The 21,716-nt window shown below is 32.8% G+C and overlaps 2 protein-coding genes and 1 pseudogene across 2 annotated transcripts; all 3 read right to left on the minus strand.

Annotated features, from left to right (window-relative positions):
• Window positions 1-101: 101 nt before the first annotated feature.
• Window positions 102-20,632, minus strand: LOC120196939 (annotated as a pseudogene).
• On the minus strand, window positions 11,241-13,502 carry LOC120196951 (RNA exonuclease 4-like). The gene is made up of 8 exons (XM_039198622.1): window positions 13,428-13,502; window positions 13,105-13,256; window positions 12,876-13,006; window positions 12,571-12,791; window positions 12,158-12,367; window positions 11,771-11,851; window positions 11,374-11,656; window positions 11,241-11,337 (listed from the first exon to the last, which is right to left on the minus strand). The coding sequence occupies exons 1-7, from the start codon at window positions 13,448-13,450 to the stop codon at window positions 11,419-11,421; spliced, it is 1,056 nt and encodes a 351-aa protein (XP_039054553.1). The 5' UTR covers window positions 13,451-13,502; the 3' UTR covers window positions 11,241-11,337; window positions 11,374-11,418.
• Window positions 19,405-21,364, minus strand: LOC120196961 (GDSL esterase/lipase At3g27950-like; the record flags this gene model as incomplete). Its single annotated transcript, XM_039198632.1, has 5 exons — window positions 19,405-19,504; window positions 19,597-19,994; window positions 20,393-20,565; window positions 20,831-21,017; window positions 21,073-21,364. Coding segments are annotated over 5 exons (1,150 nt in total), but the record flags the coding sequence as incomplete, so codon positions are not given.
• Window positions 21,365-21,716: the final 352 nt, after the last annotated feature.

Here is a 21,716-nt window from a genome sequence, read left to right on the forward strand (position 1 = left end):
AAAAACAGGGGCAGCCTTAGCTTTTTCTTTAAAGCTGTCCCAAATATGATATAATGGAAGATCTGTTTCCTTTCCAGAGGTTTTTCAATGATATATGATAGACTATGATGGAATAACCAGACCATGGATTAACATGTCGAATGCTGGTGTAGTTGTCGTGAACTCCATGTACTCGTTGTACCGGAACTCGGGAAAATCACCGTTGGTAACCTCTTACTTTCCTCCAAATGAGGAAAATCGATCATGTAGTGAAGTCCACGACTCTCGTGCCTTGCGAGAGCACTGCTCAACACAAGCTTTGCACAACAAAAGAGGTTCCTCATTTCACAAGCCTCGTGTGCCACCATTGTTTGCTGCCACCCGTGCTCGAATAAGTACGTTTCCCATTTGGCCTCCAACTCGCTGATTTTTTGCTCGGTTTCTTGTAGTCTTGTTGTCGATCAGACAATCCCGACATATTTCCACATTACTGATTGAAGTTCTTTCCTCACTTCCTTTGTCGACCTCAGTATTTTGTGCATCACATCACTTCCAAGTGATTTCGGGACCAAGGGTCGGGTCCACAAGTCCGCAGCCCTGAGATCTAGATTAGAACTCTTAATGTGATCAATTGAGGGCTGGACAGCTCTTCGTGCGAAAACTAAAGCTTCAAGTAATGAATTGCTAGCAAGTCTATTTGCTCCATGCAAGCCTGTGCATGCAACCTCACCAGCTACGTACAAGCCGTGCACGCTCGTCTCTCCTTGGAGCCCAGCACGGACTCCTCCACACATGTAATGGGCAGCAGGAACCACAGGAATTGGCTGCTGAGTTATATCGAGGCCATGCTGGAGGCATTCATTAGCAATGTTCGGGAAGTGGGAGAGGATCTTTTCTCTCGGTTTATGACTTATATCAAGCAACACATACTTCTCATTGCGCTTTTTGAGTTGATCGTCGATACTTCTTGCCACCACATCCCTTGGAGCAAGCTCAGCCCTCCCATCATACAAGGGCATAAACCGTTCCATGCTTAAATTGTAGAGGATGCCTCCATCACCTCTTACAGCTTCAGTGATAAGAAATGCGTTTTCTCGAGTTTTCTTCGGCTTGACAGGAAGACCTTCATCAGCCAAGGCTGTTGGGTGAAACTGCACAAATCTGAGAAACAATTGTTCAATAAAAACAGTAAAAGAAGAGCCAGCAACCCGAATCTATTTGTACATCATAAACCAAAAGATGATCTCATTTAATATAATGATTTTGCATCATTATGGATTATCGTTAACAATAGTACTACATTGTATCTTGTATAGAAGACATTTAGAAAAAGAGAATTAATTGAATAGATTATTATGACCCACTCCATGTTTGAAATCACAGCTTGAGCTCGATGTGCCATGGCCATCCCATCCCCAGTCGCCACCTATATCATTTATAATGAATCAATTAACGTCACTTCAAGCGATAAAGCAAAAAACAAAGGAAACAATGGAATCGAGAAACTCGAACAAAGTGTACCAGAGGATTCGTTGTTGATGGATAGATATGTCCTGCACCACCAGATGCTAGTAAAGTTGCCTTAGAAATAAAGCGGACAACCTGCAAGATCCAGGGAGAAGAAAAATAAAGAATAATTGGTTTCGAGCTACATATATGGAATATATTCAGAAACGTGATACAAAATGGAAGTCGAGAACAACTATTAAGATAGACCCTGTAGTCACCTCTTGTGTTTCGGTATTTAAAGCATCAACACCATGACAAACAGTGTCCAAACCATCCTGCAAGCCATCAAAGCCTTTTGTTTTAGCATAATCTTCTACATGCCTTGATTGTCCATCTCCGCCAAAGATATAATATAAATTTATCATCAATGAAGGGGAGCAAATTTGAACCTGACAAGTAAGCAAATCGATCGCAAAATGGTGTTTGAAAACAGAAATATTAGGATCGTTGATGACTGCCTCAAGTAGAGCCCGTTCAATCTCTCGCCCAGTCATGTCAGCAGCATGAACAATTCGGTGGTCCTCCCTTGCTAGATGCAAATTTCCATCCTCACCATGGTCAAATGAAGCCCCCATTGCAATCAATTCTCGGATTCTATCAGGTCCTTCGGTACAGACAATCTGAACAATTAGACCAAATTCGAAGGAAACCTCGGTCAGGATTTGATGAAGACTAACCTTGAATTAAAGAAAGAACTCAGAACTAACTTTAACAGTCTCCTCATCACAGAGGTAAGCCCCTGCTACAATTGTATCCCGCATGTGACTCTCAATGGAATCAGAAGGGCACAGCACAGCACTAACACCACCTTGTGCATAGTTCGTATTACTCTCATGAGGCTCAGCCTTGGTGATCACCGCAACGGATCCATGTTTCGCAACTTCGAGGGCATAACGAAGTCCTGCAACTCCACTGCCAATGACAGCAAAATCGAAATACTTTGTTGTACCATCTCTCAAGTAAGCTGAAGCGGTGAATGTCCTAAAGGACTTCAATTTTTTGTTCGATGGAGATCGAAACAAATTACACTGACTGATCTGCGGAAACTTAGATACCCCACATGACCTGAAAAATCTCCCAAAAAGAATCCCTGGATATAGTTAGACGCTTTGCTTAAAACTGAAACACCACATTAAAGCTAAAGATCCTTCACAAAATCTCTAACATTTACTCAACAAATATAGAGTAAAACCAAGATTCTTAAGAAATACCATGAGAGTTCTCTTTGAAGGCATCCATTGAATGTGACACCAGGAACCCAGACAGCTTGTTTATAACTTTGCCCCTTGCAAAGGTTCACCCCATATTGCAAATGGCCACCTATATAAGCTATACTAGCAGCCATCACAATCCCCTCTGCAAACAAGATGATCAGACAAAAAAAAACAAAATTTGTTTCTTTTCTGCAAAGATCAAACTTTTGAAAGCATTTAGTCCTCCGTTTTTTTCCCCCTCATAAAACTCGTTTTGGGAGAAAAGTATAGCAGCCCACCAAAAGAAAATTCTAGTTTTGCATTAAAATAAGGGTAAAGTATAGTAATGGTCACTGAACATTTCTGAAGCTTGCATTTAGGTCCCTCAACTTTTAAAACCTGCAATACAGTCCCCAACATTTATTCCGTTTGCAATATGGTCCCCCAACTTAAACTACCGTTAGAAATTAGGGTAAATTATATAAAAGGTTATTGAACTTTTCAGATACTTGAATTTAGGTCCCCCAACTTTTAAAACTTGCAAAACAGTCCTCAATTTCATTCTAAACCCCAATTTCCAAAGTAATTCAATTTCATTCTCAACCCTAAATTCCAAAATAATTCAATTAAATTCAATTATGTCAGATTTATTATTATTTAATTTCATCTTATTTCATGTGATACGTATTTTTTATATAAATATAATAGTATAATTCTTATCTGTTGAAAAAAAAATTTAATTAAAAAAAGTAGTTAGGATATAGAAGAGGTTGAAAATAATTCGAATTTTAAATTTATAAAATGTTATTTTGACGTATAAATAAAAGTGTAAACTACTAGGTTGACAACTTAACTATCTAGCCCTTTTTACTTTTGTCATCGATCTTTTAAATTTATCAATCATACAACATAATTATTTAACTATTTCAACTAAGCCACTAGTCGTTACCAATTGATACAAATGATGAAGTGGCAGTTAAAAGGAATTGACATTATTATACATTCAATCTTTATTATTTATAAAATCAATTTGGTCCTAAATTAAATAGAATTTAATAAATTAATCATTTAATTAGGATCTGACATGTGTTAGCACATGATCATGACACGTGTCATTGGTGACGCATGTCACCATCTAATTATTTATATATGCTATCAATTTGGTCCTAAATTAAATAAAATTTAATAAATTAATCATTTAACCATGATCTGACATATGTTAACACATGATCATGATATATGTTATTGGTGACACATGTCACCACCTAATTAGAAGAAAATTAAGTTACAAAGAAGTAAAATTTGGGTCTTGGGCAAACTCAAACCTGAGTCACGCAAATGAAAGATACAGGGTGGAGCCACTAAGCTAACACCATCGTTTGTGTTAAGAGATATACAATAATACATATACTAATAGTATGACCAATGCCAGAAAAAAAAGAATATAATGGAAAACGGAAATAATGAGATTTGAACTTCGGCAAAAAATTTGAAAGCAATAAATGATGGGAAAATATTATATTTTTTACAATAAAAAATTTATATTTGATAAATTGTTTGATAGATTTAATATATTTTTTAAATATTAGTTGATACAATATTTTAAAAGAATAAATTTAAGATTTATATATTTTTAAACTAAATTTAATATTTAATATTTATATTTTTCATATTTATAATTCATGATTATATATATAATCTTAAGTTGAGTATTTCTAATATAATTAATAATTTTAATTTCTTATTAAAAATAAAATATTCAAAAAATATAAATGATTCATACATTAATATATGAATATATTTTTTATTTATACATCTAAATATAAATATACATTTATATAAATATATTTTTATTCGTATATTGAAATATTTTGATTAAAATATAAACATATTTTAAATACTAGTTTATACAAGAAAAATAAAATATATCAAAAATATAAATGATTCATACATTTAAATATAAATTGAATCATTTATATTTTCTATACATCTATATTTAATAAGAAAATAAAATTATTGGGGGACTGTTTTGAAAATTTTAAAAGTTGGGGACCTAAATTCAAGTGCCTAAAAAGTTCAATGACCGTTTATATAATTTACCCTAATTTTCTAACAGTTATTTAAGTTGGGGACCATATTGCAAACGGAATAAATGTTGGGGGACTGTATTGCAAGTTTTAAAAGTTGGGGGACCTAAATGCAAGCTTCAGAAATGTTCAGTGACCATTACTATACTTTACCCAAAAAGTTATATGTTGGAATTAAAAAAAAGGGTAAAGTATAGTAATGGTCACTGAACTTTACTAGCGGGTGAAGGTTCCTTGTGGATTGCCTGGATAAAAAATTATGCAATCAAGGATTCTGATTTTTGGAACATGAACGATTCTATTAATACTACTTGGAGCTTTCAACGCTTACTTAGAATGAGACTCCAAGCTTTCCATGTGCTAACATCTGGTGTGCAGAAAATTAAGGATATTTGGCTACTGATTCGAAACAAAGGGGCAAAAGGGGTGTGGCACAAACTGATCTGGTTCCCTCTCCATATTCTTAAGTTTAGTATTATTGCATGGATGGCCTTATTAGACAGACTCCCAACTAAAGACAGACTGAAACGTTTTGGGTTTGATATCGATGACAAATGTGTGCTTTGTAATGACTCGATGGAAACTAGAGATCATTTATTCATTCAATGTCCTTTGGCTATTTCTCTATGGGATGCGGTTATCATCCTCAATGGCATGCGAAGGACATCACGTACATGGGGAAATCACTTAGCTTGGGCTTGTGATGCTTGGAAAGGTAGATCCTTGCTCACTATAATTTTGAAATTAGCTTGGACAACATTTATTTACACTGTTTGGGAGGAGAGGAACAAAAGGCTATTCCAGGGATGCTCACGGAATTTTGAAGCATTACTCCATGCTGTAAAACACACTGTTGCTATCCAACTAAGGGGTAGAAGAATTAATAGGAATGATAGTGTTAATACTATGCTTTGTAATCATTGGGGTATTGAATAGCTGATATTCTGTTCTGCTGTAAGTAGATACTATTTGTATTCTTGAACAATCTGTTTTTATACAGATCTTTGGGTAATAAAATCGAATTATCCAAAAAAAAAAGATAACATCTCTACTGATAATCACTTTGCGGGCAGTGGGATCCCACAAGCGATACCCCTTTACTCCATCAGCATACCCCAGGAATTTGCGTTTCCTGGATTTTGGAACCAACTTTAAAATTTCTTGGGAGTTGTATATCACGTACACAATACTTCCAAATACATGGAGGTTTGAATAATCAACTGATTTACCAGTCCACGTCTCCATTGGTGTCTTCAGCTCTATTGCAGTTGATGGAGCTCGATTCACGAAATAACAAGTGGTTTTGACTGCTTCTGCCCAGAATGATTTTTCTAAGCTTGCATCCCTCAACATTGCTCTTGTTCTTTCTAACAAGGTTCTGTTCATCTGCTCTGCCACTCCATTTTATTGAGGAGTGTTCGCCACTTTGAACTGTCTTTTGATATCTTCTTTCCTGCAAAAGTCGTCAAATTCTTCATTTGTGTATTCTCCTCCATTATATGTTCTGAAACACTTGATCTTATTTCCAGAATCAAGTTCCACCCGCGCCTTAAAGTTTTTGAAAGTTGAAAACACATCTGACTTCTTCTTAATAAGGTACACCCAACATCTCATGGAGTAGTCATCAATAAATGAGACAAAGTATTTTGCTCCGCCTAGAGATGTAACTGGTGCTTGCCATACGTCAGAGTGAACCAATTCTAGAAACTTTTGCCTCTAGAATTTGATTTGGTGAATTTCAATCGGTGTTGCTTACTTGTTATGCAATGCTCACACAAAGGAAGTGTTACCTTTGTTAAGCCTGGAAGTAGCTTTTGCTCCACAAGGACTTTCATTCCTTGTTCTGACATGTGTCCAAGTTTCTGATTTCATAGCATTGTAGAATCTGAACTACATGAGGCAACAGAGGATTTTACTTCTAGCAAAGTCTCTCCCTTCAGCATATATAAGTTTGTTGTTATCTTTTCACCTTTCAGCACCACAAGCGCTCCACGGAACACCTTCATGATTCATTTTATGTGTTTCAATCTTGCTTGCATTATTATCCAACAATCCGTAGGATAATAAATTTTTCTTCAGGCCGTTCACGTATCGTACATCTCGAACAATTTTGATTGTTCCATCATACATCTTTAATTTGATGGTTCCCATGCCAACGATCTCTAAGGCATGATCATTGAAACTATACACAGATCCTCCTGAGACAGATTCAAAATGATGGAACCATTCTCTTCTTGAGGTCGTGTGATATGTTGCTCCTGAATCAATGAGCCATGTATCTGCATATCTCTTGCTACCTTCCACGGTGGTTGATGATTCACAATATAAATCATCTTCATCATCTGAAGTGTTTGCGGTATTGCCTTGTGGATTGGAGTTTTTATTTAGACTCCAATAATCCTTCTTCAAGTGACCCTTCTTTCCAAAATTGTAGCTCTTGAAATTCTTCTTGCTCCTCGACTTCGATCTACCATGTTTGTGACTGTTACTTTGGCCACGTTCTGTTGATCTCCCTCTCATCGTTGTCAATGTTTCTGCTTGTTGCAGATTTACTTGTCTGTCTTCCTTGTTATTGCGCTGATTTTCTTATTGTAGAACAGCAGCTGCAACGTCATCGAAGACTAGACTGGTGACATTACTATTTGTCAAGTTGATGATGAGTTGATCATACGAATCAGGTAGACTTTGAAGTAGAAGTTCAGCACGTTCTTGTTCTCATATTGTACATCTTAAGGATGTAAGCTGAGAAAAATAACGTGTTCAGTGTGTTTAAGTGCTCCATCACTGAAGTAGATTCTGGCATCCGAAGAGTGTACAATTTCCTCTTAAGGAAAATTTTACTGTGCAATGATGTGGCCTCGTACAATTTGGTGAGATGATCTCATATCTCCTTAGTTGTCTTCTTCTCCTCGATGCTTGACAATACTTCATCTGCTAATGCTAGATGAAAGTTTGCCATAGTATTTTCGTTCATTTCGATCCATTTGTTGTCATCTATGAAATCTACCGGCCTTTCACTGATAATTGCTAGATAATCGTCTTTCCTCAGGATGGCCTTCATCTTCAATTTCCGCAATCAGAAATTTATCCCATTGAATTTTTCAATAGAAAATTTCGTTGCCATAGCTTCTTTTACGGATAGCTCCCACTATTTCACTATCGTGAATAGTTCTTTGGAACCTTCAAAGAATGGGTAATACCTTCTTACTTTCTTATGTTGGAGGATTCACCTTTTGGTGGCAACTATAAAGACAATAAGCAGATATTACACACTCAAATCTGGCTCTGATACCAATTATTGCGGAAGACGGCTATCGGATTGAGCAAATCACAACTGATAATTTGATAAAATAAAAATGAAGATAAATAAGACACAAAATTTACGTGGAAAACCCCTAAATAATATAGGGTAAAAACCACGGGCAACGGTAGAAGAATTTCACTATGAGAAAATAGGAATTACAACCTCTCTCGATCTACTAAGGAGAAAACAATGATAATTCTCTCTTGATAAAAAAATGAAAAAACAACTCTCAAGAAACTCTCTAAATTCTCTCTAGTATTGGAAGAAAACTAGAATACTTTGGGATGATTTTGAAGCTAAATGAGCAAGGGTATTTATAGTTGAAGCTTAAGGACTAATCTTGTTAATACCCTAAAATACAATGACTAAAAATGTATAATTTTGCCATGTCACTTTTCAACCATTATTAGTGCCAACTATGAATCATTATTGTTGCCAACTTACAATGCATTATGAGTGGAGTTTTGTGTGACAAGAAGGTGCCTCTAAAACTTAAGGGAAAATTTTATAGAATGGCAATAAGACCAGCGCTGTTGTATGGATCAGAATGTTGGGCACCCAAGAAGGATCACGTAAGGAGGATAGAGGCCGCTGAAATGAGAATGCTTTGATGGACATGTGGTAGGACTCTGTGGGATATGACGACAAACTCTGCTATTAGGATGTCCTTAGGGGTGGTGTCTGTTTCCGAAAAATTGAGGGAGGGAAGACTACGGTGGTTTGGGCACGTCCTTAGGCGACTACCGTCGGATGCGGTCAGGAGGGTAGAGTCGATTACAGTCGACGATGCCAGAAGGAAAGGACGACCAATGCGGAAGTGGGATGACTGCTTGAGATCTGATTTGATGGATTTAGGCCTTACCGAAGACATGACCTATGATAGGAAATTATGGAGGCTTAAGACTAGGGTAGTCGAGTAGTGTGGGTCCAATCTATAGGGTGTATCATCTTTGTCTTCTTTTAAAGGCATTTGTAGTAATTTCCATGACTTTTACTTTTTATACTTTTCTGTTATTGGTATTTATGAATGATTAGAACTGGGCTTGATATCATTGTCTTCTGTGTATCATTCTCGTCATGTTTCCTCTGTATAAATTTAGCCGGGTCTTATGTTTCTGTCTATATACAGAGATTCTTTCGCAGGGATTATTTTGCAGGGATTACTCCCCATTACAGAAGCACATATGGTATTAATGACTGCATATGAATACTGTTTAGCTATGTATTTATGTAATTATTTATATATGCATTGCATTTTATCTATATTTTTAATTTTTTGACTGCCGGAGGTCTTTCACGGAAGCTATTCTCAACCTGGCGTTGGGGGGCAGCCTACTACCCTACCTCCCCTTACCCCATACATATGGGAATTGGGTTTTGTTGTTGTTGTTGTTGTTGTTACAATGCATTATGAATCATTATTATGCATTATGCAACTATTATTAGTTGCATGACAACTAATAAGAAAGCCTAGGAAAACTGGGTTTGAATTCCTGGAAATCTGATTTCAGTAGAAACCAATGAGAGCTACGATTAACTTGTGAGTGTTAACTGGTCCTAATAAAAGGGAATCAATTTTAACCGTGAGGAGAAGACGATGCCACATCCATGGTAAAATTTTATCCTGAAACATATGAAAACGAGTTGTTCAAATTCCAAACTCCCCAACTGATCATCGTGGGATAAAACTTGCAATCTCTAGCAAACCCAACATAACAAGCACCTGATAATTGCTGAAAATCACTGGTAAATTTTTCATTAGAGATTTCAAATATTGTTTTGATTCCATATTTCATGGCAAGTGTCTTTATATATATGTTTGAATTTTTATGGGTAAACTAAGTGCTTAAAGTTTCACTTTTGATATGTTTTAGTACCTGAAGTTTCAATTTTTACAAAATCATACCTAAAGTTTAGTTTTTGTTTCATTTTAGCGTCCATCATTTAAAATTTAACGGCATAGCTGACGTGGCATTTTAAGTATTTTTAAAATTTTAATTTATTATTTATATTAAACATGTCACCACCTTATTAGAAACAAAACAAAGTTTAAACTCCCAGAGGAAGTGCTCAACCAACTGGGCTAGGACAGGTAATTAGATCTATATGGCAAAATAAATATTTAACTTATATCAAACTATCACTATAAAATGAAAGAAATTTGTTAGATCTATGATTCCTACTTAGTACATCTCACAAAATATTCAAGCATTTAATTACTAAATAAGATTAAGAATTAATTTAATACATACCAAAACTATCATTTAACTTATAAAAAATTAAGTTTAATACATATATTTTAAATTACTTACGATACAATACATATTATTTTAAAATAAAATAATATTGATCTTATGAAATATATAAATAATTATTTAATTATTTTTTATTTTAAAATAAAATAAAAAATATTTAATTTAAATTTAATATTTTTATATGCTAAATAAATTTTGGTATGTATTAATTAATTCTTAATTTTATTTAGTGATTAAATGCTTGAATATTTTATGAGATATTTTAAGGTAAATATATACTTTGGCATTTATATCCAATTACCTATGCTAGCTCAGTCGGTTGAGCACTTCCCTTCCCCTAGGAGACCCAGGTTCGTGTCACCACCTTATTATTGAATAAAATTAATTAAATATTAATATAAAAATAATTTAAAAAATTAAAAAATAATTAAAATGCCATGTCAGCTCTGCCGTTAAATTTTAACGGCGGGATACTAAAATGAAACAAAAACTAAATTTTAGGTATGATTTTGTAAAAACTGAAACTTCAGGTACTAAAATGTACCAAAAGTAAAATTTTAGGTACTAAATGCACAGTTTACCCCATTTTTTTTGGGGGTAGTTTTTATATAAATGGCTAATCACTCAAGTGATCAATTGAGCATTCTTCACAGTAGGCACTTCTGTTTACAATGTGTTAGATATATTGCCTTAAAGGTTTAGCCTATGAACAAAGGAAATGATGGAAGTCGAATCTCAAACTTCATTAGATAATACTTTCAAAAGTGTGTATATAAACTAACAGACTTAATCCTTGAAGTTTCAATGGCTTAGATTCCTAGTTTATGATAAGGGTGGAAGATGTCAAATTAACAATGTAAGATATGGGAAGATGGTAATGGAATTGTCATATGATACCATTATTTAGATGATTGCATATTTTATAATGCTACATACGTACATACAATCCAAGAAATTGTTTACTAATACAAATTATTTATGGAAATAACAAATATACTTCCTTCTTATTGCTAATATAAGTGATGGGGGAAGAAATACTGGAAAACTCTCTCATATTTTCTCTTTTAGAATGCTGCCATTTGTCAAAGGTTTCATGCAGAATCCAAGCACCAACAGTAGTAATCAGATCTTGAGATCGCTAGCATTTCTTCAGGGGACATCCTCTCGAGCTCACCTTGCCTCCACGATGAGAAGTTGTTCCGATTTTGAGGATCGGAAGCCAGCAGACTGTCTTGTCTCCTGTGAACTTGTCTTCTCATCCTCAGGTAAAGCCTCATGGTTGCAACACAGTCTTCATAAGGGTCTTGAATGCCATTTTGGATGTCATATCTGATCACAGAAGATGATGTATCCATCTCTCGTTAATGATCACGATCGATCGATATACGATATGAACACGAATCATATAAGGAGAAAAATAGATTATCTATATTTTATACTTACCCCAGATATGTTTGAGTTAAGTACTTGAGTGAGTTGCTAAGTTTGCTTGTTTTCATTAAAGGTGGATATTTTGCAGTATCCCTGTAGGCAAACAATCTGATAGATTAATTTCATCATTGAGCTTATATCCTAAAAGAAAAAACAATAACTTAAACGTTATTAATATTAAATGTGAGTATCGGATATGAATATATATATATTCTAATTTTATATTTATATTTAGAATATATGAGTTGGATACAAATATCTTAAATGAATATTTCATAAAAATGAAAGTCCGAGAACATAGAATATAGAGATTGAAAAAGCTGAATATGCAAATTAACTCTTGGGAAGAAAAGTGCAGGTTGACTTTTGTATGTACATATAGCATTCTTAAACTTTTACCTTATCATGACTGGTGGATATTCAACTTGCATTTTATCTAGGTCATGATCGAGACCGTGGCCTACGAGAATCCTGGCTTTTCCACCTTTAGGTGATCGAATTTTCCACATTGGTTCTCCATTACAAAGGAAATCTTGAATCCTTCTTTGAATTTGTCTCAATGGCAATGCATCTCTCAAATGTTCTGGCCGAATGCCTGTTGTTTCATACCTGAAAGTGATTCAAACAAGGAACCTATGTTAGGATTAAGGTGAGAATGTCAAATATATATGCATTTGTTTAATTTTTTTAATTCTTTTCATATATTTAAAAAAATCATTATCTTCGTATTCATGTTTGAATATGTATTGAACATAGACATCTTATAGAAAAACAAATAATTAGAATTAAACCAAATTATTTTAATATGATACCTATAGCTTGTAACGGGAATAGGAGGTTTCACATAAGAATGGAAGATTATATTCTCATTTTCGTCAATGATGCAAACCCTTGCACAAAGATCTAATGACCTATCGCTGCCACCACCAACAGTTTTGCATGCGAGTGCAACCACTTGGGATCCTCGTGAATAACCATTGTCGATGGTCAAACCATCTCTAAGACCCAAGTTAGCCATATGAGCCAGTATCCCCTATATTAAGAAAAAACATGTAAAAAAACTCAAAAAATCCATAAAATAAATATAGTTGACTTGGACAGTTGAACTTGTACATACATAGTTTACTCCAGAGAGCTGGCATCTGTCTTGATGAACCCTAAGGGCATAAGGGCTATCCAGAATGGCTAAGCAGAATCTGCACCCTCGGATGTTGAACAAGCTCTTGCATTCTTGTTTAGGCAATGGACCTATGTTTATGAACAAAGTATAGATATGTAGTTTTCATGAGTCAAGTTCCAAGAGTCAGTCTATATATATATATTTATATATGACTTGAATTACTTACCTATTAGATGTTCCCGTAGAGATTCATAGGATCGGCAGTGTTTCTTACAAACTCCACAGGTGGGTTCATGAACCGAATGAAACGAAGTTCTCATATGATCAACGAGATGTTCCATTCTGTTGTACTGTTTGAAGCAGGCTGTACATTTATTCCTGCATTACAACATTAAATCATTCAGACTGCATTCCGGTATGTTGTTTGCACTATTAATGATGTAATTACAGTTCGTCATGTTCTTAACCATGATAAACACAAACAACGAATCCCCAGGTTTACATGAGCAAGTTGGGAGTTTAAGATGGAGAATGGAAATGGAACTATACCGTAGGTTATCTGCAGACTCCATATCTGGTTTATTTGATGTAATGTGTGGCTGAAATATTTTAGGGTTTTGAAACCTTGGATTGAGGTGAGGAAGAAAGGGGGAGTGGGGGAGGGTATTTATATTGCCACTTGAACACTAAATGATGATTCCTTGAGAAAATAATTACTTATGGAGTTTTGGAGCTTTTCGTGCTGTATATGCACCAGAACATTCGTGGTAATCCAGATGCTCGAAAGGGTCCACTCATCAACTAGAATATTTGCTTCCACTGTGTGTCTGCTCCACATCCCTCTCTTTTGAACGTGTAGGTGCATGACATTCTTGAATGTTCACATTCATATGTGCCCCTGGGTGTGTGATAAACTTTATTTATCCGCTTACAAATTTCAATTATGTTGGTGCAAATCATAGTGGTTGAGACAATGTACATTGGATCAAATATTGATTTGCACGGTTTCCATCTCATCATATTACAGTTATTTTGCTGTTATATTTTGTTCAAATGGTGTTCAACATTTTTTAGAGGATCATTTTATATTAGGTAGCATATTCTGAAGATAAATATGAAGATTATTTTATAGGATTCTTATCGTTTTTTGAACTTTCAGAGTGGTCTCAGTAGTAAAGAAAATATTCTCCTCCTTAAATGATGACAGTTCAAGCATCTTTATATGCATGTGTCTGTGAGTTTATCTAGATTTGAAACTATACATGAATATCACCTTGTAATCATATTAGAATTGTTAAAAAAGAATTCAAATTGTTTTGAAAACAGAAAACTTTAAGACATTCCATCATAAAGTTTTCTTATTTGAGTAGATTTTTTTTTTCAAAAATTATTGATTTGATACTTAAGTTTACTTGTTCAACAGGTATGGACTTTATAGAAGATTTCTTGTTCGAAAAGAAAGATTTGATCAGTCACGTTATAGAAAAACTTTACAATGATTAAAAGATTTAACTAAAAGAGACTTACATCTTAAGTCTTACAGATAATGTGTGATCTATTTAAAGATTGTCAATGTTTAGCAAGTGTATTAGTTTGAAGATTTGTATCTCTTGCACTCAGAATATTATAGTGGATTATAAATCATATGTGAATTGTATAAACAAACTCTTTTATTTTTTTTATTTATATTGTAATTCTTTTAGTGATTAATTCAAAATCAATTGAATTAAGCATTATGTATAGAGATGTTAATTTGATTTGAATTCAATGAGTTTTGATTTGATCTAATAGAATTGTGTTTCTTTAAAATAATCGGATTTAGATTGAATTTTGTAAAGAGTCGAGTCATGTCAGATTTGAGTTTATGATAAAAATCTCCAACTCGAGATAATACTACATTTTTTTTATATATTTAGAAACAATTGTTATAATACCAACTCAATAATTTTTTCAATTAAGTTCTTATTTTATTGAATAAAACCAAGATTTTTTATATTTGTGTCCGGAGGCATGCAATTTTTTTTATCTCAAATTAAAATTGAGTTTCGGTTTGAATATAACTTTTTTAAACTCGAATTCGAGCGGAGAAAGCATGCCTCTTAAATTAGATCATGTTAATCGAAAATCTGAGTCGGCTCTATCGATTATTGTTCCAATATCGTTTGTGGGGGTTCATATCAAATCTGTAAATTCTTGGTCATCTGATTAAAAACAAACTTGTTTTGTTAGGACAAGAGATTTTCTTGGTCGACTTTGACAAAGTTCTTGCAAACATTGACGACGGCTCACTTTTTCACTTTGGGATTTGGTCAAAGATTTCATTGTTCCCAATCGCTCTCTTCCTTTATTTCCTTTTCCTCCTATCGCATTAACATAGGAAGCCACACACTACCTCATGGAACAAAAACAAATTAAAACAAGTGGGGTGTAGATAAAAATACGTATTATATTTTATAATTAAATGGACGAAGTTTTTCCCTACAAATGGTGAAAGAATGAGGCAGCTTACGCTCCTTGTCTTCGGGTAAAGATTTAAAGTAGGAGAAGGAAAGGGGGGTTTGACTTGAGAGCCGTAAGAAAGAAAACACGGGGTAATGTCAGCTTTTGACCCTAAAGCAGATACCCATATATAAAAGCAAGTCAAAGGACACCTGTCTTTCCTTCCTCATCTGGACCAATCCACACTCCATCGATTTATCATTGTCAAACCTAGGGATGGGTATTACACCCGGACTCGACGGGTTCCGATCCGATCCACTTGATCGGGTCGGGTTTTTTTAAAAAAAATTGAGGTCGATTTTTTTAAGTGTGGTGTTCGGGTTGAGTTCGTGTTTAGGGTGAAAAATATCCGACCCGACTCAAAAAATATAATTTTATCTTATATATTTATGAATAATTACAATAATACCCCTCTATATATAATTTTTTCAATTAAGTCACTGTTTTTATTAAATAAAAATAATTTTTTTTATTATTTCAGGTCGGGTTTCTAAGTTATATGTCGGGTCTGATCTCGGGTGGAGGATCATTTGTTCTCGGGTCGGGTCGGGTGGACCAAAAACCCGAACCATGCCCATCCCTAATCAAACCACAACCCCCACACAATTTTGTGTACGGCATATTAATCAAACCAATATTAACATCAAAAAAAATCATATACATAAAAAGATGATCAACCACTATATTCAGATTAGGGTTAATAGTATGCGACAATAGATTCCATTGGTTAGAGGTATAATTGTTATCTTTAAATGTTTCGGGTTTAAATATATCATATATATATATATATATATATATATATATATATATATATATATATATATATATATATATATATATAGATGTTTGGTCACTTATTGTTAAATAATTAAAAATTAAGTTCAAAGACCCTTATTTACTTTTTGACAAAGATAAGTAACTATTTTCTCTACCACAACTTGCCATCTTGATGAATCCAAAATTCAGCCTTTTTAATAACAAATACTTTTTAGAATCAGTAGTAACGGTAGAATTTTCTAAAATAGATGTCAACTTGGCTTGGCCATCATATCAATATTCTCTAGTGATATAAATAAAGCCTTCAAGAAGAAAACAGAAATTAAGGAAAATATTTCTTTTTATTATTAATTTAGAGGGATTATAAAATAATATATATCTTAAAAATTTTCAATCGTATGATAGAATCTCTAGAGATTTACCATTAAGATAACTCAATTCGTGCTAACAAGATTAATTATTAAATTAGAGATATAAGTCATTATATTGATTTTTATTCAATTTGATCATCGAGTTAATAACAATAATTTAAAATCTGTTTGATAAACCGTTATAATTTTTCATTAAATTTGCATAATTGTTTGATAATTTGGTTTAGAATGTAAAATTCAAATTATACGGGTAATTCGAATAGTACAAACAATTAATTATGATTCTACCCTACCTCTTTTACACAATTTTGATCATGTGAATGATAAAGGTCATGTGTAGTGTGATTGAATTGACTTTTTTAGAAAACTAGATGACTTGTTGATGTTGGTTCGATTAGTTGGTAACTAGTATAGCTTTTTATCTATAAACTAAACAAAAGTCTACCATTTGTAAAGATTCTCAACTTTATTTCCTTTTTAAAAAATTAACTTGTTCATAGCTAAAATATAACCATGTATGCTGTATTTAAGATTTTCTTTTAATAATCTAAAATGATTACAATCTAATATTTATTGAGATTTTTTTAATCATTGATAACACAATGCTATTCTTCAAATTCAGACACTTTATTTTATCACTAAGGTCCAACATTTATCACTAAGTCCGTTCAATAAATTCAAGTTTTGATTAAGGGTCTGTTTGTTTGGTTGTAATTGATTTTCTGGAAATTGAATTCTGGAAAATAAATTACATTTCTGAAAAACGTTTTCTGTAAAATTAATTACATTTTTCTGAAAAACATCTTAAAAACGTTTTACGATGTCTGAAAGATGTTGTTTAAACCTTTCTTCCACTAGTTGATGAGTTTTTTTAAAAATTATTTATTACAAATATTAAATACAATAAATAATATTATTTATCATAAAACTTAATATTATTATTTTAAAAATATTAAAATACTTTATTTATTATTAAATATTATTTTTATAATTTTATTAATAAAAATATTAATATTGGTATATTTTATTGAAATAAAAATATTAAAAATTATATTAATTATTTATTAAAGTAATAAGGTTATATTATATTTTAAAAATAATAATTAATATATTTTAAATATCTTTATTAAAATATTATTAGATTATTATATTAATATTAAATATATAAATAATATTATTCATTATTAATAATTTAATAATATTATTTCTATGAAATTAATAAATAATATAAATTTTATTAATAATTTATTAATAAATAATATAATATATTATATTATTATAATGGAATTGATTATTTTATTATAATATTTAAAATATAATATAATATAATTAGAAATATATTTTAAATATTTTAATAATTAATATTTTGATTAAAATGATATTAAAATATTTTATTAATATTAAATTCATAAAATAAAATTATTTTGAGTATTTATTCTTTGAAGTGAAAAGTTTGGAAAATGACTTACGGAAAATCAGGTCGTAAGTTATTTTCCAGAAAACACAAAAGAAATTCTGTTGACCAGAAAAATGTTTTACGTCGACTAATCAGTTTTCCTCCAACCAATTACTGAAAAACATTTTCTGGAAAACGAATTACGTGAAAAAAACATGGGAAAATATTTTTCAAAAAACGAATTACGTGAAACAAACACGAGATTTCAGAAAAAACTAATTCCGTAATTGGTTTTCATCAAACAAACAGACCTAAGATTTTAAGAGATTGGGAGTGGAAAATGAAACTAATGAAACTAACTTTTTCATTTTGCAGGAATAGTTTGAGGGAAAAAAAGTGGTCATAACTCATCATGGAATATAAGCCATTATCTTATTGGTCAAACTTTTTGGGCCATACAAACCCTTTTCGATTTCCTTGGAATCACTAAAAATAAAGATAATAGAACCTTTGGAAAAAGGTATATTTTTCTCTATGATATCATTAATCTATTACTTTTTAATAATCAACTTGATTAGTCCTACATTTATAGAAACAAAAGTTAATCGGTTTTATTATTTAAAATTTAAACCATATTATGTGATTATATTAAAATTCAGGGGACTCATTAACAATTATAACCCAATCGCCAAGTGACTTCTCGAACACATTCTAGTTAAATATATTCAATAAAAAATATTTATAAGGTCTAAATAAACAATTAAAGTTTTTTATGGTTTCTTTTAGGGGGTGTTTGGTTCAAAGATTGTGGGATTCCCATGGGATGAGAATCCTACTTTCCCATGTTTGGTTGGCCAGGAATCTCATTTCCGATAATATTTTATTACCAATAGTAGATTTTTTGGAGTATATTATCGGGAATGTCATTACCTCCCTTCCCTTATGTATTGTAACATTATCGGCGTTTTGGACTAAAATGCCCTTAAATTTTTATTTTTTTTTCAAAAATATCATTTTTCTGTCATTGAATAATAAAAATTCTACGAAGGTTAAATTACAAATTTATCTTTAAATTATTTTAAATTTACAAAAAAAAGTCTATAATTAAAATTTTATATGAAGTTCAGAGGTTAAAAAAAATTTACCCTTTCATTAAATCTTTTTTTTATATTTTTAATTTTGTAAAAAAAATTATATAAATATTATGAATTTAATTTTTTAAAGAAAATATATAAATATTTTACAATTTGTAATATTATACAAATATATAATAAGGACAATTTGGTCAAATATACATTCCAATAATCTTTTATTCTTTTAACCAAACACGGTAATCTTACATTCCTGCTAAACCAACCAAACACAAAATACAACATTCCCAGTAATCCTATTCCTTGGTAATCTTTTATTCTCACTGGTAATCTTACATTCTGTGAACCAAACGCACCCTTAAAGTAAGATAAAATCAAATTGTTTCATGTAATCATTCTTCATAGCACATACTTAAAACATCCGGAAACTTATCAAGATTGACATTTTTATCACGTAAAATCCGGAAACTAACATCATTCCATACACTCAATCTAAACTTGCACATTTCAGGGTTTAGTCAAATTACTTCATCGTAATCATTCTTAAAATCCGGTAACTCACAGTGATTGTTGATATCACATACTTGAGGGGAGACGAAGAGTCGAAACAACATAGCATATTCATATCCGACACTCCTGTCCAAACCCAAACTAACACAACCAGCATGACAAAGACTTTCAAACATGTATTAATTAAAAACAAAGATGTTTTACCTAGGTTCTTGGCGTTGCTGATGAAAGCATATTTGGCTGAGTAGACGTCAACATAAGTGAATTTGGCAAAAGGAAATTGAGTTCTTAACCAGGAGATCTCGTCTTTAAGCTGACTATTGAACTCCATGGCTGCCTCATTTTGGGACTTCACGCATCCGTTTTTATGGAGATTTCCAGCCTTTTTTCCATATATAACATTATACGGCAAGCAGCCAAGGGGACCCGTATTATGTATCCAAAAGAACCTTGTCCCTTCTTTGTACAGTTGCTGAAAACCAGCCAAGTGATAGTTATTAATAGTTCAACTGTACATTTCTAATACATCCCAGGTGAACTAAAGCTGTAAGAAGATGTTTGAGCTTGTTCGACTTAGCTCGTCTATATTGTCAAAAGATTAATTAGATTCTTACAATTAACTTCAAACTTGATTACTAATACTTGAATTCGAGTTCGAATATAAGTTCTACTACTAACTAAATATAAAAAAGCTTGATTTGCCTCAAGAGCTACTCAAATCAAAATAGATGGTTAAATTTGGCTCACTCCATACTCCGTATTTAGAGCCTATGTTACTCTGACTCTTTCTAACCCTGGACAAGAGCTGCTCGAGCTTGACTAAACAATGATTAAGTCAAATTCAATCTGAAACGAAACTGAATAACTTACATGAATAGATTTGGCTAACTCGCCTATAATATGGGAAATTGAATCCAGCACTTGTTTCTCTGACATGGTTTGGAAACCATGACCCAAATCATTTTGGCCAATATCATATGTGTATAAAGCTTGTGAGAATTCGGCTGGCCTTGGAATATTGCTAATGGATAAAGCGATTCTTCCTGATATCAAAGTTCACCATTGCAAAAAAGAGGTTTAGTTTCTAATCAAGAAATATTACAGACGAAGCAACATTATAAGAAAAACAGATAGATAGAGCAGGATGGACGGAGGGGGCTGGCGGGATGGTATCCCCTCCAAAATTTCAAATTCTCAAACGATTTAAGTACATATTTTTCTATTGATAATCTGTTTTTGCATATAATATTTTATAAGTTCGACCAATAACATAAAATTCTTCTTAATCCATGAGAATGAGTGGCTTACTATTAAGGTTAAGTTGATTATAGAGAGTGGTGGTGCGAGCTTTGAATTGAATGAACTGTGAAATCTGAATCCCGAGATTGAATTGACTAAACCCAGGTGGTCTAACCGATGAACCACCCGTCGCAAAATTGGCACCATGCCTGAAGTTTGTCCCAATTGAGTCCAGATATGCACCAAGGTATGGTAACTTCACTCTCAGCTTCAAACCCAGAGATAACGTAAATCAAAAGGTTAAATCAAACAAAATAATGAAAAAGCCACTTGCCCACGACGAGTCGACCATCGGAGGCCCTACCGGCGGGATGTCCAAAGAAGGTTTCACCGTTCGGCTGAAGGATTTCATTTAAAGCCGCAGAGATCCCACCAGTGTCCGAATTTGAGTCCCCAAAGTTATACATTGCTGGAAACCCACATGAAACTGACCCTTGGGCATTGCTTTCCACTTGTTTCCATTGTTGCAAATACCAAAACCAATATCCCAAGTAAATAAACAACTTTCCCTGCTCCTCCTTATCATCTTCTTCAACACTGGAGCTGTGCAAAAGTGAGGTCTTTGAGAAGTTTTAGTTTTGGGTTTCCGCAGTTGAATTGTAAGCGGTGGCACATATGGTCCTCCTGCTTTTTTTTTCTTTCTAAAAAACTTCGAAAATTGTTCAGCTTACTAACATTTCTTAACCGCGGGGTTAAAATGGAGGTAGGATTTTATATTTGGAGAAAATTAGAGACGATGAAAATAAATTTTGTTTGAAGATATATAAAATATATAATAATTTTAAATTTTTAGAGTAATCATAGTTTAGATTTAAGTTTATCTCATGATATATGGAGACATTAACAACATTATAACAATGATCTAAGGTATTTTTATTCTTTTTCAACGACTATA

This window comes from Hibiscus syriacus, unplaced genomic scaffold, assembly GCF_006381635.1.
Source record: "Hibiscus syriacus cultivar Baekdansim isolate YM2019G1 unplaced genomic scaffold, ASM638163v2 tig00004752_pilon, whole genome shotgun sequence".
NCBI lineage: Eukaryota > Viridiplantae > Streptophyta > Magnoliopsida > Malvales > Malvaceae > Hibiscus > Hibiscus syriacus.